This window comes from Rhincodon typus, chromosome 10, assembly GCF_021869965.1.
Source record: "Rhincodon typus isolate 14 chromosome 10, sRhiTyp1.1, whole genome shotgun sequence".
In the NCBI taxonomy this organism is placed as follows: Eukaryota; Metazoa; Chordata; class Chondrichthyes; order Orectolobiformes; family Rhincodontidae; genus Rhincodon; species Rhincodon typus.
The window spans coordinates 39615064-39633441 of NC_063341.1; the positions used below are offsets into that span (position 1 = coordinate 39615064).

At 40.4% G+C, this 18378-nt stretch overlaps 1 protein-coding gene across 1 annotated transcript in view; it reads left to right on the plus strand.

Annotated features, from left to right (window-relative positions):
* Positions 1-18378, plus strand: part of LOC109937920 (multiple PDZ domain protein-like) — a 75265-nt gene that overhangs the window by 21700 nt on the left and 35187 nt on the right. The window contains exons 4-7 of the mRNA XM_048602090.1: positions 835-909; positions 5206-5335; positions 7632-7768; positions 11706-11789. Coding sequence (XP_048458047.1) covers positions 835-909; positions 5206-5335; positions 7632-7768; positions 11706-11789 — 426 coding nt within the window. The remainder of the gene's footprint in view (positions 1-834; positions 910-5205; positions 5336-7631; positions 7769-11705; positions 11790-18378) is intronic.

Below are 18378 nucleotides of genomic sequence, written 5' to 3' on the forward strand. Positions count from 1 at the left end.
CCTAGACTCTTCTTCAGAAGAAGGGTCTAGGCCCGAAACGGCAGCTTTTCTGCTCCTCTGATGCTGCTGACCTACTGTGTTCATCCAGCTCTACACCTTGTTATCTCAGATTCTGCAGCATCTGCAGTTCCTACGATCTCTGAACTATGGTGGGTTGGGTTCCTGCTTGAGATTTTTTGTTTTTAACTTTTTAACCGTGCTCCCCCGCCATACCCAAAACATGTCCACCTGTTTTAAGGAGTTGAAGTTATCCTTTCAGTGTCTGAAGCAGCATGTGTAATTTAGAATTGTGAACTCAATATTAAGTCGGGTACAGAATGAGAAATAAAGAGAAGGAAATAAAAATAAGATTAAGAACAAGATAATAAAGGACAGAAAGAAAAACTTTTTTGAAAAATTGAGAATTTCCAAAAGTTAACATCTAAAGAAAAGTGACTATACACTTTTGAAAGGAAATTTTCAGGTGGCTGTCAGTAATGAGAACAAAAAATACTGTTAAAAATTCATTTGTCCTTGAATTAATAAGTCCCAATTTTTCTGATGTGTTCAGTCGTTATAAAGTGGGTGAGTACTGCAACTTCACTTCCATTATCAATGCCAAGTTTCTCGGTAAGAAACCATGAGAATGAAGCATGTGGATGGAAGTGGAAATCAGACAGCAACTTTTGATTTCCATATTTAACAGACTATTTGCGGTTGCCAGAGTTGATGTCCAGTTTACACCTTAATATTGTTTAACACTAATAACCTCACTGTCTTCAAACTATAAAATCTGGACCACATGATGTGTTCAAAAAGTGTAGTTAATAATGACTTTGCAATTTATCTTGTTAGGATGGAAGAATAAAAGTCGGTGATAGAATCCTGGCTGTGGATGATGAAAATGTCGTGTCACAACCTCCAGAAAAGGTAATCACATGATTCATTTCAAGTTCCTCTTGTTCACCGAGTGGGAGGGGGAGTTGAAATGGTTCGCGACTGGGAGGTGCAGTTGTTTGGTGCGAACCGAGCGTAGGTGTTCTGTAAAGCGGCCCCCAAGCCTCAGCTTGGCTTCCCCGATGTAGAGGCCACATCTGAAACAGCGGATGCAGTATACCACATTAGCAGATGTTCAGGTGAGGTTGGGATTGGACCGGAGGGCTGCACGTTCTGTTGGGGAGAGGGTCCAATCCCAACCTCACCATAAAACCCGCGGACGAGGGAGGCACAGTTGTAGTATGGCGCACTGACCTCTACATCGCCGAGGCCAGGCGCCAACTCTCCGACACCACCTCCTACCGCCTCCTTGATCCTGACCCCACCCCCGACCACCAAAACATCATATCCCAAACCATCCACAACCTCATCACTTCAGGTGACCTCCCACCCACAGCCTCTAACCTCATCATTCCCCAAACCCGAACCGCCTGTTTCTATCTTCTTCCCAAAATCCACAAACCTGACCGCCCCAGTCAACCCATTGTCTCCGCCTGCTCCTACCCCACTGAACTCACCTCCACTTATCTCGACTCCATTTTCTCCCCCTTGGTGCAGGAAAACTCCCCGCCTACATCCGTGACACCACCCACGCCCTCCACCTCCTCCAACACTTCCGATTCCCTGGTCCCCAACACCTCATCTTTACCATGGACGTCCAGTCCCTATATACTTGCATTCCCCATGCAGATGGCCTAAAGGCGCTCCGCTTCTTCCTGTCCCGCAGGCCCAACCAGTCCCCCTCCACTGACACCCTTATCCACTTAGCCGAAGTCGTCCTCACCCTCAACAACTTCTCTTTCAATTCCCCCCACCCCTTACAGACAAAGGGGATGGCCATGGGTACCCGCATGGGCCCAAGCTGTGCCTGCCTCTTTGTAGGTTACGTGGGACAATCCCTCTTCTGTAGCTATCCCCTACCTCTTCCTCCGTTACATCGATGACTGTATCGGCGCCACCTCGTGCTCCCACGAGGAGCTCGAACAGTTCATCCACTTCACTAACACCTTCCACCCCAACCTTAAGTTCACCTGGACCATCTCCAATACCTCTCTCTCCTTCCTGGACCTCTCTATTTCCATCAGTGGCAACCACCTGGAAACTGATATCCATTTCAAGCCTACCGACTCCCACAGCTACCTACAGTACACCTCCTCTCACCCACCTTCCTGCAAAAAGGCCATCCCCTATTCCCAATTCCTTCGCCTCCACCGCATCTGCTCCCGGGATGAGATATTCCACTCCCGGACTTCCCAGATGTCCTCGTCCTCACTTTTCAAGGACCGCAACTTCCCCTCCATAGTGGTCGAGAATGCCCTTGACCGTGTCTCTCGCATTTCCTGCAACTCATCCCTCACAACCCCTTCCCGCAATAATAACAAAAACAGAATCCCCTCATCCTCACATACCACCCCACCATCCTCCGGATCCAACGCATCATCCTCCGACACTTCCACCATCTGCAATCTGACCCCACTACCAAAGACATTTTTCTCTCCCCACCCTTATCTGCTTTCCAGAGGGACCACTCTCTCTCCTGACTCCCTTGTCCACTCCACACTCCCCACCAGCCCCACCACCCCCAGCACTTCTCCCTGCAACCGCAGGAAGTGCTACACCTGCCCCTCCACCTCCCCCCTCACCCCCATCCCAGGCCCTAAGAAGACCTTCCACATCAAACAGATGTTCACCTGAACATCTGCTAATGTGGTATACTGTATCCGCTGTTTCAGATGTGGCCTCTACATAGGGGAAACCAAGCGGAGGCTTGGGGACCGCTTTGCGGAACAAGTACGCTTGGTTTGCGCCAAACAACTGCACCTCCCAGTCGTGAACCATTTCAACTCCCCCTCCCACTCCTTGGATGACATGTCCATCCTGGGCCTCCTGCAGTGCCACAACGATGCCACCCGAAGGTTGCAGGAACAGCATCTCATATTTCGCTTGGGAACCCTGCAGCCCAATGGTATCAATGTGGACTTCACAAGCTTCAAAATCTAAACCCCAACCTCCGACCGCATCCCAAAACCAGCCCAGCTCGTACCCACCTCCCTAACCTGTCCTCCCACCTATCCACTCCTCCTACCGCAAGCCCCACCCCCATCTCCTACCTACTAGCCTCATCCTGCCTCCTTGACCTGTCCGTCCTCCCTGGACCGACCTATCCCCTCCCTAACTCCCCACCTACACTCACATTTACTGGCTCCAACCCGCCTCCTTGACCTGTCTGTCTCCTCTCCACTTATCTTCTCCTTTATCCATCTTCTATCCGCCTCCCCCTTTCTCCCTATTTATTTCAGAATCCCCTTGCCCTCCCCCATTTCTGAAGAAGGGTCTAGACCCGAAACATCAGCTTTCCTGCTCCTCTGATGCTGCTTGGCCTGCTGTGTTCATCCAGCTCTACACCTTGTTGTCTCAGATTCTCCAGCATCGGCAGTTTCTACTATCTCTGTAATGATTCAGGCTGACAATTTTTTCTCAAAATGCGTGGATGATGGGCATAACAAGTTGGAGCTGATGTACAGAAGTAGGTGAAGAGAAAAATACAAAAGGGAAGACCTATAATAGGTTGAAGAGCAAGAGAGCTTAAATAACAAAAAGGTTGATGGTACAAGGTAAAAGAAGGCAATGTAAAAATGTAAATGTGGTTCTGAAGGAAATATGAATGATCATAAACAGAATAATTAATAACAACTTGTGTATGAAAGAAAATGAAAGCAGAGGTTATGATCTGAAATTGTTGAATTCAACATTATATCTCGAATGTGTAAAATGGCTAACTGAATGATGAGATGCTGTTTTCAAGCTTCCATTTAATTCGAACTATGTAGAAGGCCATGTTCAGAGGGCTAACTGAACAAGACAAAACTACCTGCTTAATTGGCAAAACCTCCACCACTTTAGACATTCACTCCTTTCACCATCAACATAGTGGTAGTACTGTATACCATGTACATGGTGTAGTAACTTGACAAGGCTCCTTTGACAGCACCATCCGAACTCTCAATCTCTATCACCTTGAAGGACAAGGGCAATAGAAACGTGGGAGTACCATCAAACTACAAATTCCCCTCCAACCACTCAGCATCCTGACTTGGAACTATATTGCCATTCCTTCACTGTTGCTGACCTGAAATCCTGGAACTTACATCCTAAGAGCACTCTGGGTGTACCTACACCACATGGACTGCAGTGGTGGTCCTCACTGCCACCATTATCTTCACAAGTGCAATTAGGGATATAGATTAAATAGCAGTTTACCCAGGAGCTCCTGTATCCCATGAGCTAATAAAAAGAAGAGAAAAAGGAATTGGGGGAAGAATTAAAATGGTAGGAAACCAGAAGCTTATGAACTGAGCAGAGGTATTTTATGATTGCCCAATCTGCATTTGGTTTTGTAGAGAAGGCTGTTTTGTGAGCAGGAACTACAGTATAGTAAATGGAAGGATGTACAGGACAATTGCTGTTCCACTGGGAAGGACTGTTTTGGAACCGGGGCAGTGAGATGGAAGGAGGTAAAAACGCTTGTGAGACATCCCATGAGCTTACATGAGATAGTATGTCAAAAAAGAAGGAATTGTTGAGGATGAGTGTTGTGGAGAGATCATCCATTGGGACTGTTCAAAGAAGAGAAGATAGTTAACTCCCCTACTCTTCTTTGAAATAGTGTCGTGGGTCTTTTACGTTAATCTCCACTGAAGATATCTGCACTGGAGTGTCAGCCTGAAATTTTAAACTTTAAGTCTCCGAATTGGAACTCAACTCACAAGCAAGTGTGCTACTCTCTGAACCACAGCTAATGTGGAGTTGAGGGGAAGATATGGTTAGAGTCGGCAGAGATGACAGGATAATTTGTTAAGTGATGAGGCTGGCAGGATGGATGATGACGAGAAGGGGACCACCTGTCATGGCTCTGGGTGGGATAGGAAGAGATGAGCACAGTCTTTTTATTTTGCATTTGGGAATAAAGTTGATGCTGGGTCTATAGAGTTGTGCTGTGCAATTAGGCTGTACCAAGGAAGATCTCCTGAGCAGATTAGGTCAGTGACAGTGATGGCCTGATGTTAGATTCTGGAGTTATGATCCAGCTGGGGGTGGTAAGTGATATCAGATAATTGACATTTCAATTTAACAAAGATGACTGATCTGATTTCCCATTTTTTTGTACTTTAAGTTAATTGAAACCAGATATGACATATTTTTAATCAGGATGTTTTGTTCTGGTTATAGGCCATCAACCTTCTCAAAAAAGTAAAAGGAACAGTGAAGTTAACAGTCAGTTGTCAGGACCGGTCCCCACAGCAATCTCTGGTACCACCACCTTCATATCTTAACACAGATGCAGAGGTCTTGGATCGCAGTGAGTACCTCTTAAACATTACTTGTTATATTCCATAAAATGTCATCTAGAATTCCTTTTCAATTCTAACTGGAACGCTAAACTGTGGCTATGTGAGGATTCATTTTACAACACAATACATGGCAAAATCTCACCTCTGTGACAGAAAGTGCTTGTAATAATGTCTAATCAAAGTGCTAGACATAGAAAGGAAAAATGAACTATACAAATATTCCACGTCTAGTGCTGAAATCAGTCTTGAAAGTCTTGGTAAATTCATGCTAAATACATTTAACCACTGTCGAGCAATTATCAAAAAAGCTGATATGCTGTAGTTTTGCCTAATAATTTAATATCCTATAAGTCTGAAGACTTAATGATCAACCTGTATTGCGCTAAATAAATTACACCTCGAATGTTGTAGCCATTATCAGCCCATCAAATTACAGGGAAGATGTTCAAGTGCTGAAGGTACATGGAGAACAGCCATGAGGCTGATACCAATGAGGTTGTAGATTTGCTTGCCAAGTGGGGAGTTTTGATTGCAATCAAACACACTGGCTCGGCAAGCAAGTCTACAACCTCATCCACAACCTGAGCTACAAATCTTCTCAAAAAGCTGATACCAATGTCTGATTTATGAAAGAAGACCTTGTAGGCTTGTGTTCAATAACCTGAAAAGAAGAAACCTGACAAGTGATCTTATTTGTTTTTAATTTGTTCGTGTTATGTGTGTGTTGTTAGCCAGACCAGCATTAATTAATTGTGCTGAAGAAGGTAGTGATGAACTGCTTTCTTGAACAGCTGCAGTCCTCGTGAGTTGCTAGGAGGGAGTTCCAGAAGTTTGACCCTGCGACAGCGAAGAAATTATGATATAATTTAAAGTTAGAATGATGTGTGGCTTGGAAGGAAACTTAACAAGTTGTAATGTTTCTGTACATCTGCTGTCCTTGCCTTTCTAGGTGATAGAGGTCATATGTTTTGTAGTTGTTGTTGGAGCCTTGGTGAATTACTTAGTAAATTTTGTAGATAGTGCATATTGTGGTGAATGGGCAGAATGTTGTAAGTGGTGGATGGGGTACTAGTAAAGCAAGATACTTGAGCTTCTCGTGTGTTGTTGGACCTGTGCCCATCCTAGTAAACTCCCGATTTGTGCTACAGTTGGATGTGTCAGGACTGTAGAGCTTAGATCTGATCCACTGGTTATGGGATCAGTTAGCCTTGTCTGCTGCTTCTGCTATTTGGTGTTCAAGTGATCCTGTGCTGTAGTTTCACAAGGTTGACACCTCATTTTTTTGATACATTTGGCGCTAATCCACACATGTTCTCCTGCACTTTTCATGGAACCAGAGTAGACCTTCTGGCTGTATAGTAATAGTAGAGTGGCGGAATATACCAAGCATTGAGGTTACAGATTATATTGGAGTCCAATTCTTCTGCTTCTGAGAGCCCACAGCACGTCACAGATGCCCAATTTTGAATTTCCCGATGTGATTAAGTTCTGTCCCATTTAACACTTTCTATCCACAATGACTGTGTGGTGGTCACTCTTGTGTAAATGTCATGGAAAGCCACAGCTGCGACAGGTAGATTAATGAGGTCAAGGTCAAGTAGATTTTTCCCTCTTGTTGGATCCCTCACTACCTGCCAAAGATTTAGTCTCACAACAATGAATTTTCAGATTTGACCAGCTCACTCGGTAGTACTGCTGCTGAGCTGCTTTCAGTGAAGGACAGCAAAGTCCCCTACCCAGAGTCAGTACCTTATAAGATATTTAAAGTGATTAGTGGTATGGAAAATATTAATCCCTACTATTACCTTAAATTAAACTGGAGACATTGAATAGGATCATTGATTCAAAGTAATAAAAAGGATCCATATCAGGAATCTTTCTTCACACACACAATGATTAATGTGTGAAGTAACTTTCCAGAAAAAGTAGCAACAATTGCAAAAGCAACAAAAGTAAGCTAACAGTTGAATACCACAGTGGATGTTATATCTTTTAGGACTGATATATTACAATGCCCTTCATTACCTGTAATCTTGTAATCTTAAAAAATATTCAAAAGTTGAGATGTAAGTGAGTAGTCATTCATTTTAGAATTGTTCCAGTTGTGATTGTCTTAGTATTAAACAATACACCTTTTCTTCAAAGACTTAAGTCATATAGAATTCAACTTGCTGGTTGTACGTTCATTTCTATGATCAACTCACTGTTTGTGGAGCCTAGGCTGTGCTTATTTAATTCTGTGCCTAATTTTAGGCTTCTGAACTGTCTACTGGTTTAACCACATGAGATTGTATTGTCATACAGGTAACATATTGACATCTGGAGTGGTACCAGATCCAGCAACATGTCCAGTAGTCCCAGGACAGGAAACTACCCTGGAAATTTCGAAAGGACGTTCTGGTCTCGGTCTCAGCATTGTGGGTGGAAGAGACACATTGTTGGTGAGTAACCTCTTCTGAGGTATTAGGAAAGGTGAAAACAAAGAGCATGTGATTCATGGAGGTGAATTGAACATACTGATCCATATACAGTTATCCTCACTTAACATTGTGGCTTCATTCTTGAGAAAAGCTGTTATAAAGGTGTGGAAAATATTACCCTGAAATGGGAATCATGCATTCTTATAAGAATCAATATAAAAGCTGGAGTTAAGTTAATTCAGTCATTTTCTTGCCCAGAAATAAACGAAGTACTGGAATCTGGCTTGTCTAGTATTATCGTCACTTGAATCTCCTTGCAACCTTAATATCAGAGCTGGAATTCCCCCAACAGCCACTCTTCAGTCTGGTATCAGAGTTTGAATTCTCCCAGCTCCTGCTATTGTTGCCAAAATCGGAGTTTGAATCCTCCCAGTTGCCACCATTTCTCCTGGTTTTTGGAGTTTAATTCTATGAGCAGTTGCTATTCCTGCTGGTATCGAGCTGTTTGAATTCACCCTGCACTTGCTGTCAGGTCATGCAATGTCCTTTTGAAATGTCATCTGAAAAAAAGTTACAGCTAATACCAGTTTCTTCGGTGAGAGTACTTTACAGGTTTCTCTGTACTGCTATCCCTAACTTAAGATCTGAAATATAAGAAAAGATAATCTAGACAGTGAGTTCAGTATAAAATATATTTTTTAATGTATTGTTCAAAACCCAATTTTGGGCATTGGAACTTTCTTTATTTGAAGAACAAAACGGTGGATAGTACTGTTTGAAAAGCACTTGAGTAAATTTATTTGTCCTAAATAATGAATTATTTACAAATGAATGGAGTCTGTTCCCTGGCATTCTCTCTGTGCCAGCACTTACTTACCTAACTATCCACTGCAACTCATCACTAGTGAGCAAATCAGCAGCAAGTTTGGGAGGGAACCAGACTGTGATTAGAGGAGCAGCTGATGATCCTTCCCTTCCATTCAACTTCTGGGGGCAACTTTTCACCAATTGGTTACCCCAGGAATGAATTTCCCTAGGTATCTTGGGGACTTTGGGAGTGGATTGGCTGTTGTTGGCATGCATTTGCAAATGGGAAAGCATGTTTGATTAACTTGTCAGAGTTTTTTTTTAATTATGTTGCTTAGAAAATAAGACAAAGGGCAGTTGATCAATGTACTATACTTAGATTTTCAGAAGGCTTTCAACAGCATCTGCTACAGGAGATTGATTGGAAATACTAAAGCACATGAGATAAGAAGTAATATCTGGTATGGATTAACAAGACAGAAAACAGAGAGTACGAATAAATAGGACATTTTCACATTGGCAGACTGTGACTAGTGGAATACCAAAAGGATCAGCATTTGGGCTCCACCTGTACACAATATTTAGCAATAATTTGGTTCTGGGGACCAAATATTTCCAAATTTGTAGATGACTTAAACATAAGCGAGAACTATTGTGGTGAAGATGTAAAGTGCCTTCAGGAGGATTTGGGAAGGCCTTGTGAGTGGGTAAGAACATGATAGATAGAGTATAATATGGAAAAATGTGAGATTTTGATAGGAGGAGAAAATGCACAGAGTATTTCGTAAATACTAAGGGGTTGGAGGTATAGATATACAAAGGGTCAATCAGTCATTGAAGGGTAACAACTATTTGGAATGCTCTTGAAACATTAGCCTTCATTGCAAGAGCTGATGATGACTCACTGGACTTGAAATGTTGACTCTGCTTTCTTTCTACAGATGCTGCCAGAGCGGCTCAGTTTATCCAGCAATTTCTGTTTTTGTTTCAGCTTTCCAGTATCTGTGGTTCTTTGTTTTATTTTAGTGTAATGGGGCATGCCTAAGGATAAGATGTCAATGTGGTGAAGCTACGTTAACTAAAGTTTTTATGAAATCTCTTAATGAACCTAATTTTCATTTTCAAGGAAGAGGGTGACGTTTCTATTTTTCCAAAATCACTGATGCCAGGAATGACATCCTGATACACCACCTAGGCCCAGTATTTCAGGGTTTCCTGACTTCCTCAGCTTCTATTCATTCAGTCTACAATCATTATTATACAGAAGGAAGCCCATTGCTCCATCATATAATACAAATATGTTTTTGTATGATAGGTAATTGAATGCCACTTTGTTAAATTATGAATGTTTTCATTTTGTAAATGTTTTGTTTCATCAAATTTTAACCCCAAACGGCCTAGTATTCAAATGAGGGGATGATGAAAAGGGGATATTGAATATTGATCTAGATCCCAGGTTTTACAAACTCTGCTCATGTTAAAAATCATTGTTACCAATCAATGCCACATGGGTTAGGGAGAAATTGGGTAAGACTGTCAGCGACACTTCCTCGTCTCATAGTCTCCTGATGCCTTCTGTTGAGATTGACACATCGTGAAGGACTGATTGGGAAAAATAGTGGTGGGTCACTGACACCTATCGGATAAAATAATAGTTAATGCATTAAGGTGAGGAATGGGCAGAAAAGAGAAGAAACCTGGAGAATAAACTGTAACAGCATCAAAATTAAAAATGCCACATTGTTGTAATTCTGAAAATGATCAGGTAATTGATGTGTAGTTTGCAAAGTCTGTTGGTCACAGGCAACCATGGGAAGTTGCAGAGCAATGGCTTGAAAATGTTTAGTTTAATACTGACATTACTTAAAGGTAGAAATTCTGAATTCTAGTAATAGCAACCAGTATATGATCTGTAAAGACTAAGCTAGTATTGTATCCTATTGCTTTACCTGGGCCTTGCAAGAAAGGAAATGTCCCACTGGATAATGTAGTTTGTCAATACATTACAATTGCTGATCTGTTACTTAAATTTCCACTTTCAAATTTCAAAGTAAACAATGTCTACACACAGATGTATGTACTTGCGTGAAACGTATGGGGCCTTGGACAGTGATAAAGTAGGAAGTCAGCTGCTGCCAGGGAGGTCTGTCTCCATCTGGCTTTCTGGCACCATGGCCAGCATTGCTTGTGGGCTTGGTGAAACAGCAGATGTGTTGTCATCCTGAGGGCAATATGTCTCCTTCCCATGGGGCAGCAATTCTTTATTTCCACTGGTTCTTGGGAGTGTTAATCAGTGGGAGAGAAAATGCTCCCAGACCTTTTGAAGGAGCTGAATATATTGCTTTACTGAATTGCATCAATTTCAGCTTTGTTTAAAGTTGTAAGAACTACTGATATAAATATAGCAAAACCCATGTAATATGCCACCTGTTCCATGGTAAACTGCTGATGCCTTACAACAGAATACCACACAAGCTAGAAACTGACTCCTACACATCCTGAAGAATGGCTTGGCAGCTTCTATGTAGGTTATCCAACACTATAAATTGTGATGTTAAAAAGCAACAGAAATGTGAATGTAATTGGAAAACAGATGAATGGAAAACTGAAACTGCTGGTAACACCCAGCAAGTCACCCAGCATTTGTGGAGAGAGAAACACAATTGATGTCTCGGACAGGTCGTCATCTGAAGCATTCAGGTCTAATCTCCAGCATCTAAAGTATTTTGCTTTGATAAAGGACTGAAGGGCTTTCAAGTTGCTACTAAATAAAATCACAAGACTATTTGGGCTGTTGTGAGAGCATTAGCAGTAGGTGGGAAGAGAACTTTAATGAAGAAGGTTCTGTACAGATACAAAACCAGTATTTTTAAAAACGTCCAGTGATTGTGTTAGTGCCTCAAGGAATGGATATCAGGTTCTGAAACAGTGCACTTAGAAAAACTGTTTGACCTTCTAGTTCTAATGTCAATCTGCAGAAGACTTTTCTACTTTCCACTTTCATTGCTGCTTTCTCTTACTTTATTTATTCAGGGAACAAATCGAGCATTTAATGAATACCACTGGGATTTGTTTAAACTGATTAGGAAAGCAAATTCCAGATGCGTACAAATGTTGGTAATGCTAAATGATAATTATGGTTTTATTTCAGGATGCAATAGTTATTCATGAAGTATATGAAGAGGGTGCAGCTGCTAAAGATAACAGGCTTTGGGCTGGGGACCAAGTCTTGGAGGTGAGTGCAGCAGTAGCACTATATATCACAGTATATTTTGGACACACTGTGGATAATGACAAAACATTGTAGTCATTGGCAATTATTTCCAAAATGCTAATTCATTTATTGTAGCTTGCCTTCCCACTATATCACTGAATCCTGTTGTCTGTCCAGGAACACACGTGCTTTCTTCATGAATTTGTTAACACTGATTAATTCATTGATCTTCCACTACTTGCTAATTTCAAAGATCTTTTACTCTTTGGGTGAAAGTCTCCCAGGTGATTAATTTCTACTCCAGTATTTGAACTGAATCATCACATTGAACAAATTGTCTGCATTAGTTCAGCCAATTGTCAAAAACATCTTGACACCAATGGATCTCCTCAAAGAAAGTCCTTTCAAATAAATCAAGTCAAACGTCACTTTTATTGCACAATAATTACTTGACATGAAATCATCAAAATATCCACAGAAAGGCGGTGGTAGTATCCCTACATCTGGACCACAAAGTCTGATCCAAAAGTGTTTAGTAACATCTCTGAACAGATTGCTTAGAAAACTATATCGTAATAAGTGTAATTTTATGTTCGCCTTTAGCTGCTAAAATTGTGTGCCAATGGTCAACAACTGTTTGAGAAAATTATGCATGTAATCTATTCATCAGTATATAATGCAGTCAATGGCAAACATGATATTTTGGTTTTTTCTTAAATTGTGGATGATACAAGTTTTTCAGGGTGCCAGGAATGGTTAGTATGGGCAATTATTTTCCAAACTCTAGGACAAGCTACACTGACCCAGTCCTGAACATTGTTCTTAAGTTTGAAAGACAATCTTGCAACACTTAATATATTTTCTGTTTAAAGAAACCACGTTATAGATGGTAAATAAATAGTTAGTCAATTTTGTGGTTATCAAGTGTCAATTTGTAACCCTATTAATGATAATAAAAGTCTAGTTCAGGTTAATCTGGGATAGTTTAACTCCTAGTTTGGTCACAATTTTCTTCAACACATGTCAGAGCAACAATCAGTTTAGAATTAAGTACTTTGAACTATCATCTTTTAAATCTTTCCAGAACACATCTATCCTCCGGACTGCCTTTTGAGTTTCTAGACATGTCATTGTGTTCAAGGTGATTTAACTGTAGAGTTTCCTTTCATCTTAACATGACTGTTCCCTTGTTTAGAAGGCATCAAAGACATTTAAACTTCTGGTGCAATAAGAGACTTAGTATGTTTTCCTTTAAAGGTCCCAATAAATTATTTTACTAGGATAACAAATGACTGAGCAGTGCTTTTGTGGATAATGTGAGGTTGGGTGATGACATTATGACTGCACAGCTGAAATAAATATAAAAATCCAACTTTTATATTATTTACTATTGTAACGAATCATGATTGTAGTAGATTGATTAAAAATACTTGATTACAAGCACAACCAGTTGGGTTACAGCTGCTTAACTGATGCTGCTTTGTTAAGAAGTAGAACAGTTGGAATATAAGTGTTTATAGAAACTGTGGAGTGTTCATTAGGGCATCAGAAACTGCTAACTTGCCTGTTGGTGCACAGGATAATCATCCTAACAAACATCAGGGTTAAATTTCTGAGGTTTTGCTGCTGATGCCTTTCACTAAAAACAGTTCTTACACCTTGCGTACCTTGAAAAATAATGCAGAAAATTTACAGCAAACGAACAGGTCACTTGGCCCAAGAGGTCAATGTCAGTGTCTATGTTCCAGATGAGCTATCTCCGCATTAAGTATGTGTTTATCTGAGCTGTTCTTTGTTATTAAACAAAACAATACTCTGGTTACAGCTTTTGAAAAATATACCACCTGTTATGGTAAAAGGAAAATAATGCATGAAGAGAAGTGACTGTCAAACTGAAACATGTTTTTCATGTATCTAATGGAATATAAATGACGGCTAGAGAGCATAAACTAAGCCTTTGTTACTGATCTCTGCATTCTCGTTCAAACTGTAAGCATAACTTGACATGCCAGCATTGTGATGTGTGTTTTGTTCATTGTAAATCTGCCCAATTCCTGCTAAATCTGTTATTTTAAGAACAGTTAATCAGGTTATGATAGGTTTTACAAGTGGCTCATTATTATCAGAAACTTGTCTTTTCTCAAATGAAAATGCCAGGACCCATCCATCCATCTGTTCAATCATCTGTAAACGTTGAAGGGCCCACAAAGGAGCAGATTAGTCAAGTCACTTCTTGGCATCAGTCATAGAAAAATGGGAATATCAAAAGCTGTACCTGTGCCTATGCATGCAATTGCTTGGCACGTGAAGGGGTTTTACTTCTGCTTTAATTGTTCTTTTTTTTTAAAAGCTGCAGGATTTTATTTGCACTTTAAATGTTCCATTAATAGCATGTAGATTAATGTTGGTTATAAAACTAGCATTTCTCATTCTAATAGGTTGGCATAAATTAATTAATTATTAATTTTCCTCAAATTTCTCTCCCTCATTAACTGTCTTTTTTTGGAATTTGTTGTAAGAACCAAAGACCGAACCTTCAGTCTTCCCAGTATTTAATTGAAGGAACTTGCTGTTCATTCTATTCAATACTGGATGCTGGAAAAACAGTCTGACAAGCTCGATGTAATGGAGCAATCGCGTACAATAAGGGTGTAATAATACTGGTTATCATCAGCACATGTGTGAAAGCCATGTTTTAGGATGTTGTTGCTGAGGGGCAGCATGCAAGAAGGAAATAGAAGAGGCCAAAATAAAATCCTCGGGGACACCGCATGTAGCAGTATAGGAACCAGAAGAGAAGCCATTTCAAGTAACTATGACTGGAATTAGAAAGATAAGAATGAAACCAGGCAAGTGTAGCGCAACCCATGGCACGTTTCATCTCTTAGGAATAGATCGACATTTGTTCCCACTGATCTGCTGTTTCCACATAGCCACGCACATTTTGTCCCATCAAGTCTTTATCCAGATCCCTTTTCAACCTTACTATTGACTCTCCTTCCACCTTTTCAGTCAACACATTCAAGGTCATAATAACATGTTGTATTAAAAAGAAATGTACTTCTCCTTTATGGTTCTTTTGCCAATTGCCTTAAATCTTCCAGTTACTGACCTTCCTGCTAGTGGAGGCAGTTTTCTCTGGTGATTCTATTTGACTACTTCCATTAAATTTCACCTCAACCTTCATCACCCTGAAGAAAACAATTCCAATGTCTCTAGCCTGTCTGCATAACTAAAGTCCCTGATCCCTGGTACCATTAAAATAAATATTCTCAGCATTCTGTTTATTTTGATTCTCTTAAGTAATCAATAACAGTGTTTTACCTGTAAACTTCCAGTTTGGAGAAAAAAATCAACATAGACATCAATTCTTACATATGCTTCCAAAAATTCTCCTTTACTTGATTGTCTCCTCCTCTGCATCTTGCCTTTACTTCCTATGACTGATTACTGATTTGTTACTTGGCATTTCTATATTTTAGGACTTGCTATCAATCGCATGCAAGTAAATTGTGCAGAAATTGCATGCATTAGGAGGTGAAATGCCAAAGTATGGCACTAGAATTTTGACTGACCATCAGGATATGCACGCAGCTTATTCTGCTACTTATGAATGTTTCAAATGTATCCTTGCCACACTTAACAGTTAACCCTTTTTGTTACACCCTTGAACATGGTATAAAGAAGTTACAATACAAAATCATTTCCTCAGATTTTTTTCTGACTCTGACAGTGGGTATTTACTTGCAGCTCTGATGTGCAAAAAGCAATTAGGGATCATATGTTAAACCTCCTGGAGCAAGGTACTGTGGAGTAAGGAGTAGCAGTTAATTGAACCAAGGCCAAGGAAGGACTGTAATGTTAGAGGCTAGAAGGAGCCAGAATCTGAAAGATAGAAAAAGGGAAGTAAGAGACGAGGGAGAATAGCGAAGGAAGTTCAGGGTTTAAGGTTATGCAGGGGAATGGTGGTGGAATGCAGGATTGAACAGAATGATTAGAAATCAGGGTGAATGAAAATGTTGTAACATGGTTAGAGGTTAGGAGTTGGGGAAGGAGGGAAATGGAGAAAGCAGTTTGAAACCAATGACTGAGAGCAGCACAATGTAGGGTTAGTAACTAGGGAAAGAGTGTAGCAAAAATATGTGCAATAAGAATCCAGATGAGACTTAGAAACCCAGAAAGGTTCGGGAGCAAAGTTATGAAAAATAGACAGGGTACAGAATTCCAGTAGAATCATCTGCACTTCTACAGGTAGAGACTGAGGTCTCCAGCTGTAGCTGGGAGACAGATGTTGTGACATAAAATAAAACAAAGAACTGCGGATGCTAAAGATGTGAAACAAAAACAGAAATTGCTTGCAAAACTCAGCAGATCTGTGGGAAGAAAGCACAGTTAATGTTTCAAGTCTGGTGAGTGTTGAAGTTCTCACGAAGAGTCGATGGATTTGAAATGTTAACTGCTTTCTTCCCTTAGATGCTGCCTGACCTTCTGAGTTTTGCCAGCAATGTCTGTTTAAGATGTTGTAACATCATTGGTAGAGTACTGACTAGAAATCAAAAAGAATCATTACTTCACCATTTGCTGTGTCTAAACATTTGGGCACAAATTTCCAAACATTCAGAAATAATGTAAATAGAGGAAACTCATGTCCTGTGGTGTTTGTTTTATGCAGCAGAGTTACTTAGTGAGCTCGGTTGTGATTTGTCATATGTAAATCATGTGCAAAATAAATACTGTAGAAAGTTAAGTGCATAAGATTTGATGTAAAACTAGCCTGTAAGTTACTTGAGTAGCTATTTCCTCAGTAAAACTGGTTCAATATGGCTCTATTGTTATTGTTGTTATCGCACTGAAAGTTATTGCAGGAGCCTGTGCCAGGAGCTAGGTATCTGAGAAAGTAAATATGCCACAGTTGAATTTTGCTTCATATGCTGTTTAACCTTTGTGGTGCAGGTAGACTTCATTTACAAAAGTAAAAGATTTCAGATTTGCTTTGAGTGATTATTCTTCTGGATAATTATTCCATTCTGTATTTTGATCCCCTAGGAGAAATTTACATATATTGTTTCGATGAGGACATCAATTTTGAAACCAGAAAAGATATTCCTTGGTGTCTGACAACAATCACAAGTATTGGTTTCCCAGAAACTGGCATTACTAAATTTTGGTGGTCAAGTGTGCCATCTACTGGAATCCTGTTGAGGTGTATGCAGCTATTTTGAAGATATTTGATAGCCTGCATATTTACCATATAACCCACTGAACTATTGTATTAAAAAGAATCTCAAAACTGAAAATTCAGTTTTTTATTCTAATGTTATTGCTGAATAAAGTGTAAAAGAACAGCTGTGAAGCAGGGTATTTTTATCTATCTTTAAAAGATGGAGCCTCAAGCGATATGTAACCCACTTATATTTAAGTAGCTGGAAAGATTTAAATTCTTTTCATATTTTGACAACAGTATACAATACCCAGCTTCACACTTGCACTTTTAAATTATTGAATAAAAATAAATATGCATTGGTGTTATGGGAAGTGCTGAATGGACAGATTTTTGCTATGGATCCCCAATAGGGAATTCTAAATTCAGTCACACATAGAATGAAGTATCCTCTAAAGCTGAGACACTTTCTCAGTAGACAGATGAAAAATCAGGAAGTTATCAAACCAGAGCCAGTAAAGGTCTTTTGGTCAGTCACAAAGCAACATTAGCCGACAGAAAAGAGACATCAGTGATTTAAACAGTACACAATGCAAGGAAATCTAAGGAAAATGTGTGAAATAATAGGATTTTCCTGCTTACCCTGAGTTTGATCTAACCTAGCATATTCTATGTAATAATAAAGTATGCATCTTGCTTGTGTGCATTACACAATGTCAGCAGTACAGAGACCATACAAATTCTTTCCCATTTCACTTTTATTAAAAGGCAGCCCTCCAAAATCATTATCCTTTAATTTAAGATTCAGTAATTAGCATTCAGAGTCGGAACAGCGCATGCTGTTAAAACATTTTTTCTCCTTCTAGAGTCCCTGTACAGGTATATTGGTATGTCATTTTCCCTCCTCTGGCAGGCCGTCATGGTGAAAGATGACTTGTTCCACTCAGGGTGGGCAGTTGGGGAGTTGTTGGGGGGTGTTGGGTTCTACGGTGGCTGAATAGATCAATCCAGAGGCTGCCACAGGAAGAAGCAGGTGGTGTTTGCCGAGGTGGGTGGAGGGATGCTCTTGATTCAGAGCGCCACTTCTGCTGCTTATGCTTGGCCTCCATGTGCTCCACTGGGTGTCATTCGAAGTGGCTGACGTTTTCGCAAATACTTCCTCTGCACTTTGTATGTTCTAGGGCAAGTGATTCTCAGTTGTCAGTGGGATGCTGTATTACTCTTTCAGGGTGTCCTTGTAGTGTTTACTCTGCCCTCTTAGTGGTCACTGACCATTGCGGAGCTCAGAGTAGAGCACTTGTTTATGGAGTGTTATGTTGAGCGTGTGGACATTGTGACTCACCCATTACAGCTGGTTGTGTGTGAACGGTGCCTCAATATTGCCTGGGAGAGGGTACTCACTTTGATATACCTATCCTGCCAGGATTTTGTGAAGGCAGCGCTGGTGAT